General features: G+C 33.3%; 3 protein-coding genes and 1 pseudogene across 4 annotated transcripts; 1 reads left to right on the top strand and 3 right to left on the bottom strand.

The window, feature by feature from the left end:
* Nucleotides 1-140: 140 nt before the first annotated feature.
* LOC145620215 (putative GTP-binding protein OBGM, mitochondrial) lies at nt 141-4,238 on the bottom strand. Its single transcript, XM_081674851.1, has 6 exons — nt 4,053-4,238; nt 2,936-3,102; nt 2,702-2,810; nt 2,504-2,586; nt 2,338-2,400; nt 141-2,234 (listed from the first exon to the last, which is right to left on the bottom strand). Exons 2-6 carry the CDS (start codon nt 3,083-3,085, stop codon nt 987-989), a joined length of 1,653 nt encoding a protein of 550 aa, XP_081530977.1. The 5' UTR covers nt 3,086-3,102; nt 4,053-4,238; the 3' UTR covers nt 141-986.
* Nucleotides 4,239-5,011: 773 nt separating this feature from the next.
* LOC145620203 (protein TRM32-like) lies at nt 5,012-8,057 on the bottom strand. 2 transcript variants are annotated; one of them, XM_081674837.1, is made up of 5 exons: nt 7,933-8,057; nt 7,491-7,668; nt 7,320-7,405; nt 5,934-6,903; nt 5,012-5,820 (listed from the first exon to the last, which is right to left on the bottom strand). In XM_081674837.1, exons 2-5 carry the CDS (start codon nt 7,654-7,656, stop codon nt 5,228-5,230), a joined length of 1,815 nt encoding a protein of 604 aa, XP_081530963.1. In that variant the 5' UTR covers nt 7,657-7,668; nt 7,933-8,057; the 3' UTR covers nt 5,012-5,227. The 2 variants fall into 2 exon arrangements, with proteins under 2 accessions (XP_081530963.1, XP_081530968.1); XM_081674842.1 differs by lacking the exon at nt 7,933-8,057 and having other exon boundaries at nt 7,491-7,925.
* Nucleotides 8,058-9,537: 1,480 nt separating this feature from the next.
* On the bottom strand, nt 9,538-11,094 carry LOC145620193 (protein STRICTOSIDINE SYNTHASE-LIKE 10-like). Its single transcript, XM_081674826.1, has 3 exons — nt 10,817-11,094; nt 10,147-10,413; nt 9,538-10,048 (listed from the first exon to the last, which is right to left on the bottom strand). The coding sequence occupies exons 1-3, from the start codon at nt 11,092-11,094 to the stop codon at nt 9,610-9,612; spliced, it is 984 nt and encodes a 327-aa protein (XP_081530952.1). The 3' UTR covers nt 9,538-9,609.
* A 2,194-nt stretch (nt 11,095-13,288) lies between these two features.
* Nucleotides 13,289-14,668, top strand: LOC145620187 (fasciclin-like arabinogalactan protein 4 pseudogene; annotated as a pseudogene).
* Nucleotides 14,669-21,972: the final 7,304 nt, after the last annotated feature.

The following is a 21,972-nucleotide window of genomic DNA, read 5'->3' as shown; positions in this document are numbered from 1 at the left end:
AAAAAACCTATCTGAAATGAACAAAATCAATATCAATGATAAACATACAGCATGTATATTACAAATACAGAGTATATAACATACTCATTTTGAGTCCAATACATATCATATTCATTTTTAAAAAGAGATCACATTCATCTTGAAAAGATAGACTACTTATTTGGAGCAATATCTGGGGGTGTAGCTCCAAAGGTCATATTCACCATCACATACATTCATAAGTTCAAAGCTTTGTCAAAAGCAGCCAAACTTACCCACCTTTTTTCTTTTCATTTTCACAAAGATCAGAATATTAGATGATTTCTGTCATGAAGCAATTAAGATAAAAACTGAAGCAATTGACTATGTCTGACAGAGCAAACCTTTCAGACACCTAACATTTTAAGTGCAGAAACATCCTATGTCATGATACAGTTTTAGATAGAAAAAAACTATAAGAAAGAATAGCTAATGATGATTTTTTCAAATCTAATCATAGTCCAGATTGACTTATCCCAACAGATCTTATGCTGCAATTTCAACATATCAAAACAGCATGAAGCTTGCTTCTTTACAAGTTGACATTGAAAATTTGATAAATTAAAGCATCAAAGCTAAGAAGAAAAGGACTTCTTGTAAACATGTCTTATTAGCTTAATCATATAATGACAATTGACTTCAAGATGCGGCAAAATCCATATCTCTAGCCATACCAACAGAATGGCACTGTATAAGAAATCTAAGCACTGCCTACCAAAAATAACCACCATCTTAGACATTTGGAAAGAAAGAACCCCTGCGCCCTGTGTTGACATGAATTTTTGAAGAGGGCTAGCCAATATATTCAACTCAATCCCAAGAATAATAGTAAAAAGATATGATGTCTATGTTCTAAAGTTCTAAACAACAGAAATATGGAATAATCTCAACTAAGGTATCATTTCCTTCCTCTTCCTTATCCCAACCCAACTCCCAACTCTCCTCTTGGTGACTTAATTATGAAATAGTTAATCAACTAATATATTATCTAGTCTCAGACTGGCAGGTTCCCCACCATTAACAAGCACTCTTAACCCAGCTTTCAGATCCGGTATCCCCTCCTCCAAAACTGCACAAACTGGGTAGATAGGAATTCCGCGCACCCTTCTCTGTAGCTCCTCCAAAACACATTCAGCCCCTGCCTCATCAGTTTTATTTGCCACCACTATAGATGGACGGTCAGACAAGCCTTCTTGATAATGCTCCAACTCTAAGACCAAATCTCTGAGCTGCTCCCAAGGTGGAATTCCTTTGCGGCCATCAAGTGCAGCAGCCAGGTCAACCACATATGCCAGGATTTTTGTCCTTTCTATGTGTCGTAAGAAAGCATGTCCTAGACCACGATTCTCATGAGCACCCTTAATGAGTCCTGGGATGTCAGCCACTGATATTGATAGTTCATCATAGTTTAACTTCCCTATATTAGGTCTCAATGTTGTAAAAGCATAATGTCCTACAGCAGGTTTGGCCCTAGAAATAGCACCCAATATAGTGGATTTTCCTGCATTAGGCATTCCCACAAGCCCCACATCAGCAATACTCTTTAGCTCCAGTATTATAGTAGCCTGTGACCCAGGCAAACCAATTCTTATGTTAGGTTGATTATCATCATCAGAACTTTCTACATTATCATTCTTATCAATAACAAGATTCTTATTTTTTAAGTTCTTTAGATGACGCTTCCCAGCTGACACACTGCCTAAACCCCCTTCTCCCCCACGAGCAACAATTAATTGCTGACCCTCTTCAGTCAATTCAGCAACATTATATTGTATTTCTTCCACATCTTCTTGAAACTCCTCTTCAAGCATACCACTATCAACTTCCAAATCACTGTCGTCAGCCAATGTACTTTCACAATCACTTGTATTCTCAGAGTAGGAAATATGTACATCCTCAATATATGTCGATTTACCACGACTATGAGAAGGAGGAGAACATGTAGGAAGAGGTGATACAAGAGAGGGTGACTTGATATACACTGAACTCTTAGCAGTATCATTAGTACTAGAAGATGAAACTTGAGCGCCACTCTCCACCAGATCCATATCTGGACCCCGCAAACTAGAAGTGGATAACTGATCAGATTCAAGGAAATCAGAAGTAACAGTACCTGGAAGATCCCAAGGATGAGTCACAGAAGACAGTTTCTCCACAGCTGAAGGGATTTCACCCTCCACCAGATGGATAACAGTACCAACAGGTACTTGCACAACCTGTGGAACAAGATTTGAGCAATCAATTAACCACAACACAGACACACCTATACTAATAAACAGATATGACCAATAAGAAATTAAAAAGTCTATAGATCATAACCTTGTCTTCTCCACGGCTGCCAATCTTATTCTTTGAGGCTCCATGCCCACCATATCCTCCAGTCTGCCATCCGCCACGATGACATCACCAAAAGTGAATCAATTAGACTAAAGTAATTTTTTAGGCATTTAACTGTTCAATGACACAAAACACAGCAGATACATACAATGTGATGCTGCAGACCACGGAAGTCCCAAACTGCAGAGGTGCACTGTAAAATCACATCACCGCCTCTTCCACCATTTCCACCTGTAAAAATATGGGAGTATATAGATTGTGTAATTAGTCAAACTATGCTTCTAAATATGTTCAACTAAAATTGATAACACCAAGGGTTCAGAACTCATGCTGGAGTCAAACCCACCATCAGGCCTGCCATAGCGATCAGTTCGACTACGACGCAAGCTGCCATTTCCACTTCCACCATCACCTCCTTTAACATGCAATCTAAATCGGTCAATCATTCTCCTCTCCTGAAATAAATTAGCAACCTCAATTCAACTCTATGCCTAATAGAACAATAAGATGAGCAAGAGCAACCACTCTTTTCTTTGAATGTCAACATTTAATGAAATACCTATGAATATAAGTTACAAACCTGCAAAGGAGTAGCTTTAAAATTCTTTCCAGAAGCATTAGAATATGAAGCAAATGACCAAAGAAGCCTCGGTGATGTAAAAAGTTTTCTCAAAGTTTCTTCCTGATGAAGGCACCTTGTTTTGCATAACAATGTTCTCGAAGCTAACATATTGGCCTTTACTCTCCCTGCATTAATAATACCACATATCAATCATTTCTGCACCGATGTTTTGGTTGTTTGCTTGAAACTAGATACAGAACATATAAGAGCAAGAAACTAAATTTGACATAAAGATCCATCCTTTCTTCAACACATACAGAAGAATTCGAAAACCTCAAAGAACAACAAATTACCTAAAAAAACATGGCATACACAGAAAAGCATTGCACTTTTCCATCAGAGTCAAAATTCTTCAATAAATTATCATTCATCACTTTTTCTTTACTCTATTCCAACTTCCAAATCCCACATATGTAGAGATAAATTTAAGTGATTCAACGACTACACTAAAACCAATCGCCTTGAAATGTTTGTTTTTGCCTCCATTAACAATTGATTGATTGAAGACATTCAATAGTATGTCCTCCCTCTAAGAGGTTCAAACTCACAAATCATACATCCATTTCAATCGACCAACCACTATCATAAAAAAGATAAATTGAGCAACTTTTAACAAGATTAAATAAAACCCTTAAGCTAGCTTACACCCACAAATGTCATCTCAATAAGGGTGCACAATAGAAGTTAAAAACTACAGGTATCTTCCAATTCAATTGCATTACATTTCAATTTATGCCTCCGACACAAATAAGATTCGGTTAATGCTAGTTCAAAGCTAATGTCATTCAGTAATAAAGCTAGAATCAAATCTTGCAAAGATCATGAAACCATAGACATTTCATCAAACAGGTGGTATGCATAACTAATATGACATTAGGGTACACCCTAAGAAATTAAATCAAATGAAATTCAAATAATATATCATCAAAATATCATAAACCAACAAAAATTGAACATTTAAAAGAACAATTAACTATTGTTGAAAAGCACACTCAAATATTGAAAAGAGGGAAAAGAGGGGATTGTCATAGAGCTTTGGTACTGAAATTATAATGTAAATATTTAAGAATCATACTTTTCTGGGCGACTTGAGATCAGTGACAAGAAACTCCGGCTCGGCTTCGGCAGCTGAAACGGTGTAAGTGTAGCTTTGCTCTGCTTCACCGTTTTTTTCTCTTTTTGAAGAGGCTTGATTATTTTCTGATTTTCTTTATTCCGTACTTCGTATTTTTTTTCACTCGTACAGTCGAACGCATAGAGAGACCTTCAACCGGGGGCCATTTGGGGTCTGACCCGCGTAAATTATTGTAATTTATTAGTTAATGAACTAAAATAGTCTATTATTACTAATAAAATATTTGGATATCGTGATACTTTTGAGGAAGAGGTTAAATATTTAAATTCTGGCCCTCTAATTATTTCGGCCAAGATCCGTCATGGCTCGTACGTAAATTTCTACCGAATACGGAGTACTATTTTTTATCTTTTTCCTTCCTCTTTAAGCCAACTCTGAAGGAGGGTAGAATTTGTTATACACATCCGGGTGTACAGTAAATAAACTTATTTGTTGATTAAATGAGCAAATAAATTAAGAAAAATCTTAAATTTTCAAACTTTGTTAAAAAAAAAATTAAAAAAAAAAAAAAAATAAAAAAATAACAGTATCATCCATTTTCAAATTAAAAATTGTCCTACTTCTAATCTGGAGTAAGTGATTGGATATGTGCTTTATGTCTAACTCAAACGAATCTAACTAATTGTCCTACCCTTGTTAAGTCCCTAATTGAAAACATTCAAAGCCTCTTGGTGCGATGGTTGATTGGCGGTGCCTACTATTCGGGAGTTTTACGACTTGGGCTTTAGATACTTGAAATTTTTGTGGGACAATGAGCGAGATAGGGCAAGTGATTGATAGCATTTGCGATGTTTTGCCTTAGCTATGTCTTATTTTTATCTTTTTATAATTTTTTAAAAAAGAGCACGTGCTCTATCAGACACTTCAATAAATTTGTAATTATGTAGTAAGTTAGAATATAGTACAAGTAATACTATTATATTAATTATGATATGTCATAATCTAATAACAACTTACACTCTTCCGATCCTATACCTAATACCTTAAGTATATACGGAGTAACTAATTAATGATAAACAAAAGAATATGGCACATTACTTTATACAATATACATCACCCTGCATGAAGTATTAATGCAGGTGAGTGGTGAGCCAACCAAGAAGCATATATAACAATCAATAACTAACAATTTCATCCAACAACTCATTGAAAACCAAGTCCTCCAATTCAAGAGCAAGACCTTCCGTATATGTTTGAAGATTGACCCAACCATTTTTGTCCTTTGATAAGTCATGAGCCACTGCAACATCAAGTGAAGGGTCAAACTCCGGCATCCAACTCAAGTACTCCCTAACAAATTTCCAAACTTCTAAAACAACGCGCCTTTTTCCTTTTGTTGTAGGACTAACATGGCACCAGAATGATAAGGATTTGGGGTAACATACATAGGACCGTTCACTAATATCAATCAAAGCCTCATTGATTAAATCAAACACGAGTTTGCGGTGATAGCTTGACATAAAAATTTCATCTTTGTCTAATAATTTGGGCTCAAAGGGACAGCAAACCTCAATTCCATCAAATAGTGCAGGATCAAGTGGCTGAGTCTGTGAATGCCATTCTTCGCGTTTGTTTTCTTCTGTTGCCAAGCCTGATATATCAAGTACATATTTCACATACTGTAAATCATCGTTCAAGTTTAAGTCTTGATTGTCATCCTCCGTTTTTCTAGAGAATGTAGACAGGCGGTTTAACTCTAATGGTGATCCTGAACAGAAAAGTGACTGATGTTATAACCAAAGTATTAACTTGTTAAATTCAGTATTAAGTTGCATATACTTCTAATAGAAATTTTAGTACTTGAATCTATTAAGAAATTACCTTCTGATGAAATAGGCCAATCCACATGCTCAATCTCATCATTATGAGTACAAATTTCTAGATTAATTTCGCGACTGCTAGCTATTGCCATAGCATCAAACTGTTCCTCAATGAACCTATTTTCTGTTCCTTTTGATAGTGATTTGGCTAAACTCATATTTTCTCTAGGAGAATCAAGCCTTAATCCTCTAGCATCTCCATAATTCATGGTGTACCATCTTTCAAGACTAGCTCGAGATGGTTCATTCGTAGTGAGCATATGAGACTCAATCTCAGGCAAATAGAGTCCATCTTTAAAAGATCTCTGCCCTTGAAGATCATTCAATGTTCCGAATTCCTTCTCATTCCTTAACCTTACGCTTTTAGATAGATGCTTCTTAATCGCTTTATTACTACTACTATCAAACAAATAACCATATTTATCCAAGGTGTGCTCAGTAACAGATAATGATCTTGCAATGTTCTGTGACTTAGCCTTCTTCAGCTGACGCGCAGTGCCAGACACAGGCCAAGCTTCATTGTACTTATGTTCAACTTTGGCAGGTCTTCTTTCTCTTTCAGAATTCGAAGAATTTAAGGAAGGAAATGTCCCACACTTAACCAACTTCATGTTTTTTGGAGGACTATTTTGCATAATTCTTAGAAACAAGTCATGATCCACTTTATACAACTCCAATACACCCACATAATCATTTTCCACCTTTGAATCCTTGTGATTAACCTTTGTTTCCGGCTTCATATTACTCGATTCATCAACATGATTAATGCTTTTTATCAGCTTCGGATTTGCCTTAAGAAGAGACATTAAAGTTGGAGCATAATCATCATCATCACATGACTTATCCTTAAGAGTCTCTTGATCAGACAAATCTAATTCTCTTGAATTGTTTTTTTCTTTCATTAATCCTCTAATTCTGGATTTAATAGACCTCTTACTAGCCGAACCATTTCTTGAAGAGCCCGAATTAACCTGCTCATAATTTAATTTACAAGATAAATACTCTTGTGAAAAAATTAAATGTAACAACAATCCAAACCATAAAAGTTCTATATATGGAGTACGATATAAAAAGACTATTATATATCCATCAAAAATAGTAATGGTTTTGCGATCACTATTTTTTCTTAATTCAAAAATACACCAATAAAGTTAAAGAAGATGTTAGAATTGAAAATCTCCGACAATTATTCTTGTTACAAAAATCATGTCATATAAGCACCAATAATAAATAAAGGTTGAGACGATATGATAATCAAGGGAGTACTTGAATTTATAACGAGTACTCGTGCTCGTGCAGATACGACTAATTCATGAAGCTACATAATGTCAAAATGAGAACTTTCTTTTGTAATCAAAACATAATCATTTAAATAAGAAAAACTTACAGAAGCAGAGTACTTTAACATAAAATCCTCCTCCAATTCTTGTGATAGGTTAATTTCATGCTCTCCTTCTGACTTTATTCCTTTACCTATATAAAATAAATTTCACATATAATTTGCTATTTATTTCAATATCGAATACAAATAAACAAATAAATAAATTAAGGGGCTTACTTTTGGTTGATTTATTATCATGGGATTTATGCTTATTGTAAGGAAGCATTTTTTTGACGTTATGCCATGGATGATAATTAAACATTTGGAATACGGTCCAAATACATCCTGGGTGATCTTCCTCCACTTTTACATAAGAATGTTTTCGCCATATATATTTTCTCATCTTCAATCACCCCTGAAATTTTTATGAAATTTGGCCAGAAAAACAGAGGATGAAACAATAATAATATGAAATGAGAATAAATAAGTAACCTGATGGAAATAATCTGGTGAAGAAGTTGTGAGGGGGTTTAAGAGGAGAGAGAAAAAGGGGATTAATTAATAATGTTATTATTAAATGAAGAAACTAATAAAATGAAATGAGTTGGTAACATAAAGAAAATAAAGAAATAAAAAAAAAATTAATAAAATACGTAGCTTTAACGTAAAAAGGGTTGACCTGAGAAAAAGTTAATCTTCAACAATTCTCCATCTTTGAAAGAGAAGAAGGATTTGTTGAAGATTGAAGACGAGACTCCAGGTCTTCTTTGTCTGCTCTTTTTTTTTTTGTTGTTTTTGTTTTTCTTTTTGTTTTTGTTTTTTTGTTTGTAAGCTAGTACTAAGATTAACCAGCGAAGACCCCGCCAGAAAAGTTAGTTGGGGTTGGAAGGCTTTCCCTTTTTACGCGCCATTGCCAAGTCAGTCTTTCTTTCCCTTTTTTTTGCTTCCAACTACCTATTTTTATTGCCTTTTTTTTTTTTTTTTTTGTGATGGGTAATTTTCAAATTAATTATCACTCTAATTATGAAGTATACTCCGTACTAATAGTGCCAAAAATCTTAAGCATCTTATGTTAAAATTAACGGTGTTACAATTAATTTCTAGATTCTCGAACTAATTCATCGAATGTTTTATTATTGAGGTCATGTTCGACAAAAACGTAAATATGGGAGTAACAGTTAACCGTGATAGTAGATGTCAGTTATGAGATTAGTTGTTAGCTAATTATCAACAAATTGTTACTTGTAAAAATAGATAATTTAAGTATGAGTAGTGTTCAGTAATAAAATACTTGTTTATTAGATATTGTATAGATATTTTTTTTTCCTAATAATTTTAGCTTTTGATACCTCTACCATTATAAAATATTCTCACTATTACATTGCAAAACACTCAAATCTAAATAGTCAAACTAGTAAAAACTACTCAAAAACTAGTGTTGAACACGATTATCTTTATAGTTTTACAATCTATTCTGCTAAATAATTTATTTCCCAAAAAAAATAAGTTTTCTAAACAAACCTCACATACAGACATACATTCAGATTAGTAACTACTCTTAGCTTCTAATTACCCATCTACCTCTTTATTTGTACATTAGTTGGATAGTTGGAAAGCCAATTTGTTCAACTACTTCAGTAATTAAAAAGAGAATCTTCTTCACTAATACCTAGCAAGTAGCAAATTTGAGTATGTGATTAATTAAGAATGATGTATAATCTTGACTAAGAGCCAAATAGTAGGTATAATGTAACTGTTATAGTCTACTTATAATATTCCATTAGTATGCATACCAAATTACCAATAAAGTAACATATTACAAGTACTATATTATGAGGTAATGTGATTGATTTAGCATTAAGGTGAAATTGCATTATCCGAATCTCATTGTTGAACTGCTTACTTCAGTTGACCAACCAAACCCAACGTAAGGTTTGTGCATCATCACTTAATTATATTTTAGACGTGTTCAACGGGCTGACGGATACTCCGACCCGACCCGGCCTATATATTTGGCCCAAATTCAAGTTGTATTGAGGAGGGGAAAGATGAATAGTTTTGGGCTTGGGATTATAGTGTCTTTGTACAAACGGTGGTAACTGACCAAGGATAGATGATGGTTCATGGCTTGCTTTGAATTAGCCTTATTGCAAAGCCCAAATTAGAGCTTTTTAGGCACAAAACCTCAATTTAGTTAATCATACCTCAATTATTAACCATTCGATTTGAGCATAGCATGAAAACAGAATAAAATTTAGTATTCATAAATCACTTCGTGCAATTACAAGATAAGATAACACTAGCTCACAAAAAGAAATTTCAAAACTACAATGTTTGCGCCTAAAATCACAACTCATCATGTGGTGTATATAACATAAGGTTGATTAACAGAAGCAATCCATAGATTACCATGGATTTCTGTAACCTCACTCGAATCTGCTATCTCAAATGTATCCAAACTTTCTAATATCATTCCAGACTCATCAACTCTAATTGGTTTAGTTGGATTTTTTGCAATCCAAAATTCTCCATTGATATTTCTATTGATATTATCAGGTAGCCCAGTAAGTTGGAGAAAAATCTCATTAATTCCAGCTTTAGGACCCTTGAGCCAATACTTTAAAACACGGCAAGCACTTGTTTCAGTTACTAGAATAAAATCCTTGTTCTTGCTTAATGCAACCCCATTTGCAAAATATAGATCTCTCAGCAAAACTGTCAAGGCTTTCGTCTTCATATCATATTTTATCAATCTTCCACTGCGTTCAAATGTGGCTATTGCCATCGGATATTGCCTGTGACATACATTTAATTAAAACATAAAGTATGTAAGTCTAACAATAATATGGGTGAAATGAGAATATTAACTTTATGAGTTCGTAAAATAACATACCATCGATGATAAGTAGAACTTGTATCGGTAAAATAAACAACTCCATTCTCAGAGTCTATGTCTAGGTCATTTAAAAATTTGAATGGAATCTCCTCGGCACTAGTTGCAAGTGAAACAGCTACACCACCATTACGATTTACCTTGACCAAGCCATAACTAGAGTCCACAATATACAATTCACATGTTACCATATCGAACTTTAGGCCTAATGGTCTGCCACAAGTTTGCTCATTTGGTGAATTGTTGGTCCCATCACACAATTTAGACCTGTAGATAAATCATAGCACTTATGAAGTATTAAAAAAAATAGATACTAACTAAAAGAAACATACAACATTATTAGACTATTTTTCAATGCAAAAGTGGAATTGAATAATTAATTACACAAGAACAAAATAATTACACAAAAGAAAAAAAGTTTAAAGACTAAGCAAAAGTAATTAGTTGCTGCATGCAAAAAAGTTAGTAGTATCCTGTCAAACATCTCTTGTATAAAAAGGCCAGCTATCACCAAATATAGAATTAAGTCTAAATTAGCATGATTATTATCCTGTAGCCATAGACTAAAACTACTCCGTATTAATTAAAACCGACATTTTAATTAATTAGTGTTAAAAACATCGTTAATAACCAAGGGAAAGTTTTTTAAAAGAAGCTAAGCTAGGCATACCTGTTTGAATTGGTTATAGCAAAAACAGTCCAACTACGTCCTTCCCACTTGAGTATTCGACCATCAGAGACTCCCACGTATGGACCCGTACCTTGGCAATCGAATGCTATGGACTCGGGTCCAACCGCATTGAGTCCTAGAGGAAGTCGATGATAATGTCTCGTACGAGGTTGCGATCCAACCTCATGTCCCGTAAAGGGAAAGATAGCTTGAGCTTGGAAGATTTTAGAAATAAGTTGTATGAATAAAAAGACCCATATTGTACATTGCAACTTCATAATAGCTAATTTAACTATGATATTGGAGTACATAAACTATGTTTTTATGCATTATGTACGTCTGAAAAGAGTTTATAAACAAAGAAAGTGCATTAATTTTTGTTCAAGGAGCATTAAAAGCACTCAACAACTAACAAAAAGTTGTGCAACATTAAGGCTAATTATGTATAGCAATTAGCAATTGGCGAATTAAGATAATACGACTTGTATGCATGCATTATTTAGGAAATAGTGTCTTGCACGACTAACCTACAATTAAAGCTAAAATTGGAAATTTTTTTACCCAATTCGAAATTGGTTGAGAGTTGAGACCGAATTTTTAAAAAAAATAGGTCCCTATTAGCTATGTGCTATTTTAAAATATGGTTTATTTTTATGTGCTTTTAATTCCATGAAAACCTAGCTAGATTAAACAATAGGCAATAATAGTCCAATACAAGTGTACATTATTGAATAATTGAATAAACTATTAGTAGTATATATATCTTCAAGAGCCTACACATAAAGCTCGTGTTTGACTTGATCCAATTTGGTCAACTATTCTCTAATGCTCGTAATAGAATTGGATAATTTATTTTTCTTTCCTTTTAATAGTATTATGTACGAAGTATATTAGAAGGATTTTAAAGGATAATAGAAGCGCACATCCTTCCCTATCTCTCTCCTATCTCCTTCCACAAAAACTATCAAAACTTGTGTAAAAGACAATCACAAGCATGAAAATGAGGATGATTCATTGATATATTCTTTTGAAGATCTTACCCCAAATGAACTATGAAATGGATGAGAATGGCACATTTGCTAAGAACTTATTCTTCGCTAGCTAATTTAGAACACTACGGGTCTGTTCTCTTCACCTTAATTTCAGTTCAGTTCTTAATTTTCTTCTCTCGTAAAATATTCAGTTCAGTTCATTTCAACTCATTATAATAAATCAAAACAGGCTCTACCTATTTTTGTTATATAAATATGCTAATTAAGCATTATAGTACTGTAGATTGAAAAATATAAAAGACTTCACTTGTATATCTCAGATTATAATTATGATGCACGGGTCTAAAACATGGCCCAAGGTTAACTAGAGTAGGACATTTAGGGCCTCTTCTAATACGATTTTTTTCAGTACGGCTCAACTCTAATAAAGTTCAGTTCAGTTAAGCTCTAATAAGTTTAGTTCAGTTCAATTCTAATAAGTTTAGTTCAGTTCAATTCTAATAAGTTCATTTCAGTTCAGCTCAGTTCAGTCAATGAGAACATGCCCTTAATTTGATCAGATCATAGTATGCTAGAGAAGAAAATGTTGTTCTTGATTCTCTAGTGTATGCCACAATTTGGTCCAAATACTACATTAAAGTTCTCAAATGATCAAGCCATCAATATTGATAAAGGACCAATTTAAGCAAAAGTGTAAGCTATTGATTGACTGGTTGAAGCCTATGATCGATTTATATACTCTATCACACTCCCTCACATGAGTGTCCTTGGGCCAAGATCGATTTATATACTCTATCAAATATGACTCTTGGACTTGGAAATGTGGAATGTGTATGTAACATTGTCCCAGCATACGTAGCGATTAATATTCTATTTTAAAAGGAGAGGTGGATGACATTCAAAATCGTGACCTTTTGTGTCACACTAGCTCTTTATACCATGTTAGTGGACCATCTGAACCTATAGTTTAAGATGATGGTTGAAATTCAAGATCGGTTTATATACTCCATCACACTTGTCCATGGTATTGAATTAAATTTGAAGATCATAAAATAAGAAAATACCATTCCATATAAGAAAAATAAAAATAAAAAGAAGGGGCAAAAAATATTCTAGGAAGTACTTTATATTTGTCTTCTAACACCAAATTGACTGGTGTCCAATTGTCCATACCACATGCACAGCATCTCACATTCTATCCTCCTCCTCCACTATCATAACTTAATTAACTTAATCTTCTACCATCAGTCTATTATTATTATTATTATTACAACTTGCACCAAATCACACCATTCATTTCATTTATAATCATAAAATAACAAATTAATAATTACTCATAACAATTTTGATGTTTTCCTCATCCAACACCATCATCATCACCATTCATCAACATCATCCATCATCATCATCACATCTTCTTTTGTTCATCCATTTTCACTCTCTCTTCTTCTCTCTCTTGTTCACTTCACTACACTCCCACTAAAAATCTCAAAAAAATGGTATCACTCCCTAAACCCCCACTAATTTCCCATTTTACCCTCATCTTCATCATCTTCTTCTTCATCCTCCCAATTTACAGCTTCAACATAACCCAGATTCTCTCTCATTACCCAGATCTCTCCGATTTCACCTCCCTTCTTTCAAACTCCGGCATCTCCTCCGACCTTAACCGCCGCACTTCCCTCACTATCCTCGCCGTCCCTAACTCCTTCCTCCGCTCTTCCTCCCCCACTCTCCCCTCCGATTCCCCCTCCACCCTCGCTGACGTCATCCGCTACCACATCTTACTCCAATACCTCACTTTCTCCGATCTCCGGCGAATCCAACCCGCCGGAACCCTAGTCACCACCCTCCTCCAAACCACCGGAAGAGCCCCCGACAACCTCGGATCTCTGAACGCTACCTTCAACCCTTCTAATGGCGGCATTTCATTTCACCCTCCTAACAACAACTCTGTTTCCTGTAACATTCTCTCTCTCCTCAAAACGGTGCCGTATAATCTGTCAATCTTCACCGTTGATTCCCTCCTCGTTCCGTACGGATTCGATCTGATGGCGTCGGAGACTCGCCCGCCTCCGCCGGAGTTGAACATCACCAAGGCATTATTCGATGGACATGATTTCAATGTCGCGGCTTCGATGCTTTTAGCTTCAGGGGTAGTTCAGGAATTTGAAGATGACGAAGGTGGTGCTGGAATTACCCTTTTTGTCCCTACTGATGAAGCCTTTGCTGACCTTCCACCGACTGTTCAATTGCAAGCATTATCGGCGGATAAGAAAGCTTTGATCCTCAAATTTCACGTACTACACTCCTATTATCCTCTGGGTTCGCTCGAGTCGATTGTGAACCCGGTTCAACCCACCTTGGCCACGGAAGATAACGGTGCTGGTAGCTTTACTCTTAATATATCCCGGGTTAACGGCTCGGTTGCGATTAACACGGGGATAATTCAAGCCGTGGTGACTCGAACCGTGTTTGATCAGAACCCTGTTGCTATTTTTGGGGTTTCTAGTGTACTGTTGCCTAAGGAAATCTTTGGGGATGATGGAAAGGGTAAAGAGGTAAATTTGAGAGGTGGAAGTGGGAGTGGGCCGTTTATGGGGGCCCAACCACCGGTGGTTGGGCCTGCACCGGAGAATTCGCCCGGTGATGGGTATGGTGGGCCGAGCCATTTGTCGTCGCCGCCCGGGTTTACATCGGAAGGAGGAAGAGGAAGTGGAAGGAGTTGGAGTTGGATGATGTCTTGTATAGCATTGTTGTGTGTATTGATATCATAAGAAATTTGGTTGATTGATTTTGATCCTCCTTGGCTCCTTCATTTCTTGGTAAATTATATACAAGTATAATTTATTTGATTTGATACTATATTTATTTTTCAATGGATGATTTATATACATTATTTATGTGAGTTGATATAGTATAGCTAGCTTAGGTAGCATAAAAATTGGGGAAGTTGGAGCAATTTCTATTGAGAATTGTTAAATAACCCAGGTAAGAATTTTCTTCAATTTTTTGTTGTATTCTTTGTTATTGAGATTGTATAAATGCATGAGAAATCAATTTCAAATTCTTATCATACTATTGTTGTTATACTGTAATTTCAAGTACTCAATATTGGTGAAATGTAATGTATGCAAATTGAGTAGGGGTAATGAAAATCTGGTGCTGATTTTGGTGGTTAAGAAAGTGGGTGTGTAATCTGTGTATAGATAGAGTGGAAGAACAGGTTGGATCTTTTAATGTTGTAAGTTGACAGCTTTTAAGAATGAAGACTTTGAGACACCAAATTGTACAACTACTGTACTATATTTCGATGTCCTTGTGTTTGTGTTTGTGTTTGTTGTCTCTCTCTTTCCGTAAAACGAGTAGAGTACTAAATTTGGTGATGCTGTTGCTGGCACCCAGTATCACCTGAGGTACAGTAACCCAACAAATTCTTATGTCATTTGGCTTCACACATGCGAAAGTATTCGTATAATCTTTCATTAGATTTTGGTTCTGGTAAAATATACAGGTAAATACTCCGATAATTAATGGTACGTTACATACATCCCGGTGTACTATAACAAGGTGTTTAATGTTTCTCCACCCGTCTCGAACAAATTTGTTAAGTGTTAGTGTCACTTTTGTGTACGGGTGAAATGGGCGTATGGAACTATGGATGTATGCCTGAGGTGATAATGGACAAGCTGTCAATGATTGAAGCCAGCATGAGCATGAGGAGGTCAGTTCAACAACTTTACTTGTTACAGAAGCCCTACCACGGGACACGGGAGTAGCTTTGTTAGGTTAGCCCAAGATATTTGGGCTATGGCCCATGAATGAGGCTTCCTTCCCCTTTTGTTCAGGCCCATCTTAAAACTTGTTGTTTTCTTGTTAACACTTCTCATCTTGTAACATATGCCTTTCCAAAATCCTAAAATTGTAATTTTAAACTCTAAAATGTATTTTATGACAAGTATCAAATTATATGGTTTTCATAATTGTAAAGTCATAATATGATTTTGAACTTTATCAATTTCATCTTCTATATTTTGCATATTAAATTAGGACCTATACAATTTTTGTACGCAAACCATTATTCTATAGACTAATAATATGATTCCTATATTTTTATATTACAATTAAGAAATAATCATCATTCTACTGGAGTAGCTTTGTCAGGTTAAGACAAGTGCATTCTACTGGAGTAGCTTTGTCAGGTTAGCCCAAAATATTTGGGCCATGATTTATAAGGCTTCATTCCCCTTTTGTTCAAGCCCATCTTGAGACTTATGGTTTTCTGGTAAAGACTTCTCATCTTAGACTTTAGAAGGGGCACGTTTAAAAATTACTAGTATATATCCGTTTAAAAATAAAAAAGGTAATTAAGTTTTATAAAATTAATACTCGTAATATGGTTTTGAATTTTAGTAATTTTATCTTTTATCACTAAATTTTTTGGATTGAATAATAGGATATATTTTGTTATCTTTATTTTATTTTTATATATATTTTTTTTAATGGTATTTTTTCTTATCTTTATCATTGATAATTACTTCTAAAAAAACATTAATTTTGTGTCACATAACTATATCCTTAATAATTTTATATAATAATAATGTGGAGTCTAATTTATGGAAATATAATTCCTTGTTTCACAAGGAATATCCTTTGTTTAGGTAATCTTGCAAGATTTCTACCTGAATTATGCCTATATAATATATTATATATGTTTCAAATCTACAATGATAAGTGTGTGAGCTTAACCTAACATCAAACTAAACCACAACCAAAAAACAAAAACAAAAAAAAGAAAAGCTACATAATTTTTCGCATTCAATTCAACACCGGGCGCAATGAACATGTCCAAAAATCTTTTTACACTAAACCCAAAAAAGTTCGTCTCAAATTTCAGGGTGAGTATTCAATTACGTTACCAAGGTAGAGATAAAGTTATGATATGGGGAGTGAACGTGTTAGATAACAATGAAAAATCTGATGGAGTTTTGATCAAGTTTTTAGAGTCAGAAGATTTCAAGCTTCATTCGACAATGCAAAAAATAGTGTCAACAATTGAATGGAGAGAAGAATTTGAGGTGGAAAGTTTGGTTAATAGAAAATCGGAATCAGGGTTTCGGGTGTATGGTGTGGACTACAAAGATCAACCAGTTTGCTATGTTACCCTTTCAGATTGGTGTGATAATAACATGTTGTCTATTTTTGGTTGTTGGGTTCAATTGCTAGAAAAGGCAATTCGAACTCTTACTTTTTCGAAAACACATTCAACTGTCTTTAGGATTGTTGATGTTAGCAAAGCTTCCAAGGCCCAACAGAAATCTATTTTTCATGCTTTTCAAATCACCGACCAATATTACCCTAACATCGTCAAAGATGAGGTACGTATATTCTATTACCTTATAGTCATTCTTGGTCGGACTTTATTTATTCTTGGTCAAAGTGGACTAAAAAACCATGTGGTCAATCTTATTTTAGAAGTTAGTGAATATCTGTCTTAAATAATTCATGGTTGTGTATTTTATGACTCAAAGAATTAATTCATACAATCATACGTTTTCCGTTCCTTTTAATGCAGCTTTTCCTACCTATTTTGTGGACTTTATCCTAAATTGAAAAAATTTAATTGATGCTCAAAAATTTAAAGGAAACCGATCTCATTGTTTTATCAAATCAATTCTGTGAGTTTGTGACCTTCTAACACCAAAAAAAAAAAAAAAAAAAAAAAAAAAAACTGGTAAAAACTATGATTTGATAACATTTTACAATTTTATATGTTGAACTATTTAAAAAAGCGAAAGAGATTAGATTAAAAAAAAAAAAAAAACTCACGTGATAGAGAGATAAAAGAAAAAACATTTGCAAATAGGAAAATGATACTCCTATAATATTTGTGAAACTTTCATTCTGATATGATAATAATGAAAGAAGTATTTTTTTATTCCCTTGTTTTTTTTTTATTATTTTAGCTTAGTATTTTTTTTTTTTTTTTATACTCCATTAGTCCATACTAATTTTGCAAATTTTATGTTCTGTTTCCTTAAGATTTACATGAGTGAATTCTTCAATCACATTCCCCGCTATGTCCAAAAAAGAAGCCCTTGTGAATATAAATCACTTGTTCATCGACAGATTTTCAAGTGAGTCTCCTTTCTATATACGAAGTATTTTTTTTTGGAAATGATACTTTTATAGTTAATATGAGAGTGACCGTAAATGTTTGGCTTTATAATCTTACAAAAATGATTAAATAGTCAAATATGTATGTTGCAGGTATATACCTATTGTGCATGTTCCTGTTGAATATGGTGGCATCCCCCCAATTGTACAAGACAAAAGTTATGAAACTATAGGACGCCATATTGACATTTATTCATCACTAAAAGATGTGGTGTTCTACTGTTATAAGGTTAGCAATTATCTATAGATTACTCCGTATATGATAAATATCGTAAAAAGATAATAGTCGTCGTATATTTAAGATATATTTTACATTTATGAATTATGATAAATGTTACTTTATATTATTTTTTATAATACTTAACATTAATTATTTAATTATTTTATTTTCTTGGACAGGGGAGTGAAATTACATTGCGAGCGAAGGTTGTAGAATGGTATGATGTGTATTATGGCATCAACTTTTTTGGTGAAAGCACACAAATAGCATATTGGCCTCTTAGACGCATGTCTATGAATGCATATGAGGAATACAAAATCAAAAATCTTCCAGAAGATGGGATACTTTTGCTTAGTGTTATTAGTAACACCTGTTTTTTGAAGAAGACACTGGTCTACCTTTTGACTTCATTTCCACAAGGTTCTTTTGAGGAAATACAAATACAGAAAGGAAAAGGGAAAGGGAAAGGGAAAGGAAAAGAGGAGCTAAACGATCTTCAAGGACTTCAAAAGAAGGCGAATGAGATTTATAATCGAGTGCGTATATTGTTGCCTAATGTAACGTACCGGTTTAATTGATATGGTTTTCGTAGTTGACTTGCTTCGTTATCCGAATTCTTCTACTTGATATATCTTAGTGAAAACACTAGTTTGGTGCTCCGTGTGATGTCCGAGTTTTTTTTATTGAATTTTAAGATAACTTTTTAATCTATATTTCAAATTTTATAATATATCATTGATACAAAATTGGTTAAGAATTGATGTATTTTAGTGACAATTAGACTATCTAGTAGACATATAAAACTAATAATAATATTGGTGAAAATATTCGATTAAATACATTAAAGAACAAAAAAAAAATAGCAGAATAAGCTTGGAATATTGGAAACTTCTAAAATAGCAAAAAATAAATTAAATAAAAAATTATTCTAAGCCCGTTAGCCGTTGGGTTTACCCGAACCCAAAACTACTTTACTTGTTTGTTTGTCATGGAAGATAAATTCCTATATGAAGTTGTATTTCATGGGAAATTATTTCCCTAATGAAATTCCTATTTGTTTGGTTGGTAATGTACGTAGGAATTATAAATTTTCATGAATTTCGATCAATTGATAGGGAATTTACTTCACATGTGTTTGTGGGAAGTTGAAATTCCCATAAATTTCTATTCCCATCATTTTTATTTTTGATTGTTAACTAAATAACTAGATACCCAACACATTAATTCTCATGAATTTTTATTTCCCCCATATTACATTATCAACCAAACATGCTCTAAAAGTTAACATGTGGCAAGCCATGAATTAGGGGATTTATCTTTTAAAAAAGCATAGCACACATCATTAATGAAATGTTAATCTAAATTTTTCAAAGAAAATGTGAGTTTTTTTTTTATTATTAACAATGATTATTTGTAAAAGAACAAAGTAACTCTAATAACGGGAAATGATTTTGAGACACCAAAATTGATTTTGAAACAACTTTATGCGAGAACATAATTTTCTATGCTCTTTTCACATAATGGTGTGCCAAAATTAATTTCCCCTAATAACATTAACAGAGTAACTTATATTGGTCACTGTGTGACTAACCCCGTATAAGAGTTATATGTTGTTATTTTATTACTTCGCATTTGGTAGGTCGAAGGTATGAGCTAGTTTTTGGTGGTTTTATTGTTACAAGTTTAGAGACGCACGCAATGCGTGCACGAGTATCCCCCTCTTTATATTTCGTACATAAAGTTATATACTTTACTTATTTGCATAAATGACATATTGACATAATTTATTACTCTGTATTATTTATAATTTTTAGATATAAAAATTCATTTAAGGGAATGAGTTATAAAAGAAAACCATTCAAAAAAAAATCTTATATTTACTTTTACACGGGCTTAAATATTTTAATTTTAAGCATTGCACAATATAAATATTCATACTACTTTTTTTTGAAGAAAATATTCATACTACTAATTAATTAAATTATAATATGTTGCGTTATACTTATAAAAGCTGAAATATAATATGCAAAATTACAAACACTAACTATTAAAACACTAAGGGTCTGTTCTCATTGACTAAACTGAACTGAGCTGAACTGAACTGAACTGAATTGAACTGAACTGAATATTTTATAAGAGAAGGAAATTAGGAGTTGAACTGAACCGTGTTGAACTGTACTAAACTGAACTGAACTTCAACATAAGAGAAAAGACCCGAAGTGTCAAATTTATATCATCACACAAAAAAAAAAAAAAAAAAAAAAAAAAAAAAAAAAAAAGTACCACTAGAGAATTTATAGAGCAGTTACAAAATGGAAGTTATTTTTTTAAGGTTAAACTTTAAATAAATTTAAATTTTTATTAATTATAATAAATTTTTTTAGAGAGGGTAAAATGGTCCACTCAAAAATTCCCAACCAAAAACACCTCTTCTCTTTATATATTACATAGATTGATGTTGTTTTTATTTGTTTATTATTATTACTACAAGTACTATTATTATTATTACTTAAACTTTCTCCACCCAAAAAAAAAAATATTACTTAAACTTTTTATTTTTGATTGGCTATTGCGGCTTATGTACAAAATAAATAAAAATAAATTATAACCTTGTAATTCTTGTTAGATTTGTTTTTATTTGCATTATCAATACATCATGTATTCGTAATTTATTTAAATATGTACGTAGTAGCGAGCAAAGTTATTAAAATCGGGATTCCACTTTGAATCGGAAGGTGCTATCAGAATCGAATCGTAAAATCAAATCATAGAATCGTAAGATTCTACCGACATGCATAATCAAGACGTCAAATATAAATTTAATTAAATATATTGAAATTATGAGTTTGAAACCTAATATTTGATAGATAATAGTTATTTAACCATTAAGCAATCAATACTTCACAATATTTATTTATAAAAACCTATATAAACATATTTTTTACTTGTAAGGATTTCGCTAGAGTAGAATCGTAAATCGAATCGTATGATATACATGAATCGTAAAATCATAAGATTCTAAGATTTAAAATCGGGATTTTAATAACAATGGTAGCGAGTAGTTTAGCTTATAATTTGTCAAGCTGGTGCGTTGGAGATTGCTCAAAATGCAAGTGAACAAAAAAAAAAGTGTAATAATAATAATAATAATAATAATAATAATAGTAGTAGTAGTGAGATGAGATTTAGGGCAATCAATTTTATTTACCTACTCCATGGTATTTTGACAAATGAGATCTACGGAGTAATATATTTTCACATATATGACTAATATGAGTACTGATCGTACAACTGTACAAACGTACAGCAATAAAATTTGGCCTTACATTCAAATGTTTATTTCCGAAGTTAGGAGGACAGAGTAGGAGAGTAGTACACTGTACACTATAGGCTGTACACTTGATTCACCTGTATATTGTAGAAGATGTAAAGTTATTCGTTTAATCAAAGTCGTGAAAGAGCTATATAGTTTCCTAAATAAATAAGATGGTAAATAAAGTACTCCATCCACTTTTTTTTTTCTTCTTTTGGCTTCACTTAGAACCTGTTAACTTGTACCGAACTCAGCTAAGCTGAATTGAACTGAACTGATAAGAGCTGAACTGAATATTTTACGAGAGAGGGAAATAAGGAGCTGAACTAATTGGAGTTGAACTGATTAGAGCTGAACTGAAATTAAGTAAATTTAAACAGACCCTAAATTGCACAAAGTTAATTTTTGGAGAGTAATACTACGTATAAGGGTATTGTGAGTGGGTGTATAAATT

The sequence above is a fragment of the Chenopodium album genome, chromosome 3 (assembly GCF_948465745.1).
Source record: "Chenopodium album chromosome 3, dcCheAlbu1.1, whole genome shotgun sequence".
Taxonomy (NCBI): domain Eukaryota; kingdom Viridiplantae; phylum Streptophyta; class Magnoliopsida; order Caryophyllales; family Amaranthaceae; genus Chenopodium; species Chenopodium album.
This window is presented reverse-complemented; position numbering and strand designations above follow the sequence as displayed.

What these genes read in the sequence shown, in the direction of transcription:
- LOC145620215 (XM_081674851.1), bottom strand. Translation starts at nt 3,085, where the DNA reads ATGTTAGCTTCGAGAACATTGTTATGCAAAACAAGGTGCCTTCATCAG. An exon ending in TCGCTATGGCAGGCCTGATG is followed by an intron (nt 2,587 to 2,701) that starts GTGGGTTTGACT and finishes ATATTTTTACAG; the next exon opens with GTGGAAATGGTGGAAGAGGC. An exon ending in GCAGCCGTGGAGAAGACAAG is followed by an intron (nt 2,235 to 2,337) that starts GTTATGATCTAT and finishes CTTGTTCCACAG; the next exon opens with GTTGTGCAAGTACCTGTTGG.
- LOC145620203 (XM_081674837.1), bottom strand. Translation starts at nt 7,656, where the DNA reads ATGAGAAAATATATATGGCGAAAACATTCTTATGTAAAAGTGGAGGAA. An exon ending in TGATAATAAATCAACCAAAA is followed by an intron (nt 7,406 to 7,490) that starts GTAAGCCCCTTA and finishes TATTTTATATAG; the next exon opens with GTAAAGGAATAAAGTCAGAA. An exon ending in TTGGCCTATTTCATCAGAAG is followed by an intron (nt 5,821 to 5,933) that starts GTAATTTCTTAA and finishes TTTTCTGTTCAG; the next exon opens with GATCACCATTAGAGTTAAAC.
- LOC145620193 (XM_081674826.1), bottom strand. Translation starts at nt 11,094, where the DNA reads ATGAAGTTGCAATGTACAATATGGGTCTTTTTATTCATACAACTTATT. An exon ending in GCTATAACCAATTCAAACAG is followed by an intron (nt 10,414 to 10,816) that starts GTATGCCTAGCT and finishes ATTTATCTACAG; the next exon opens with GTCTAAATTGTGTGATGGGA. An exon ending in AGTTCTACTTATCATCGATG is followed by an intron (nt 10,049 to 10,146) that starts GTATGTTATTTT and finishes TGTATGTCACAG; the next exon opens with GCAATATCCGATGGCAATAG.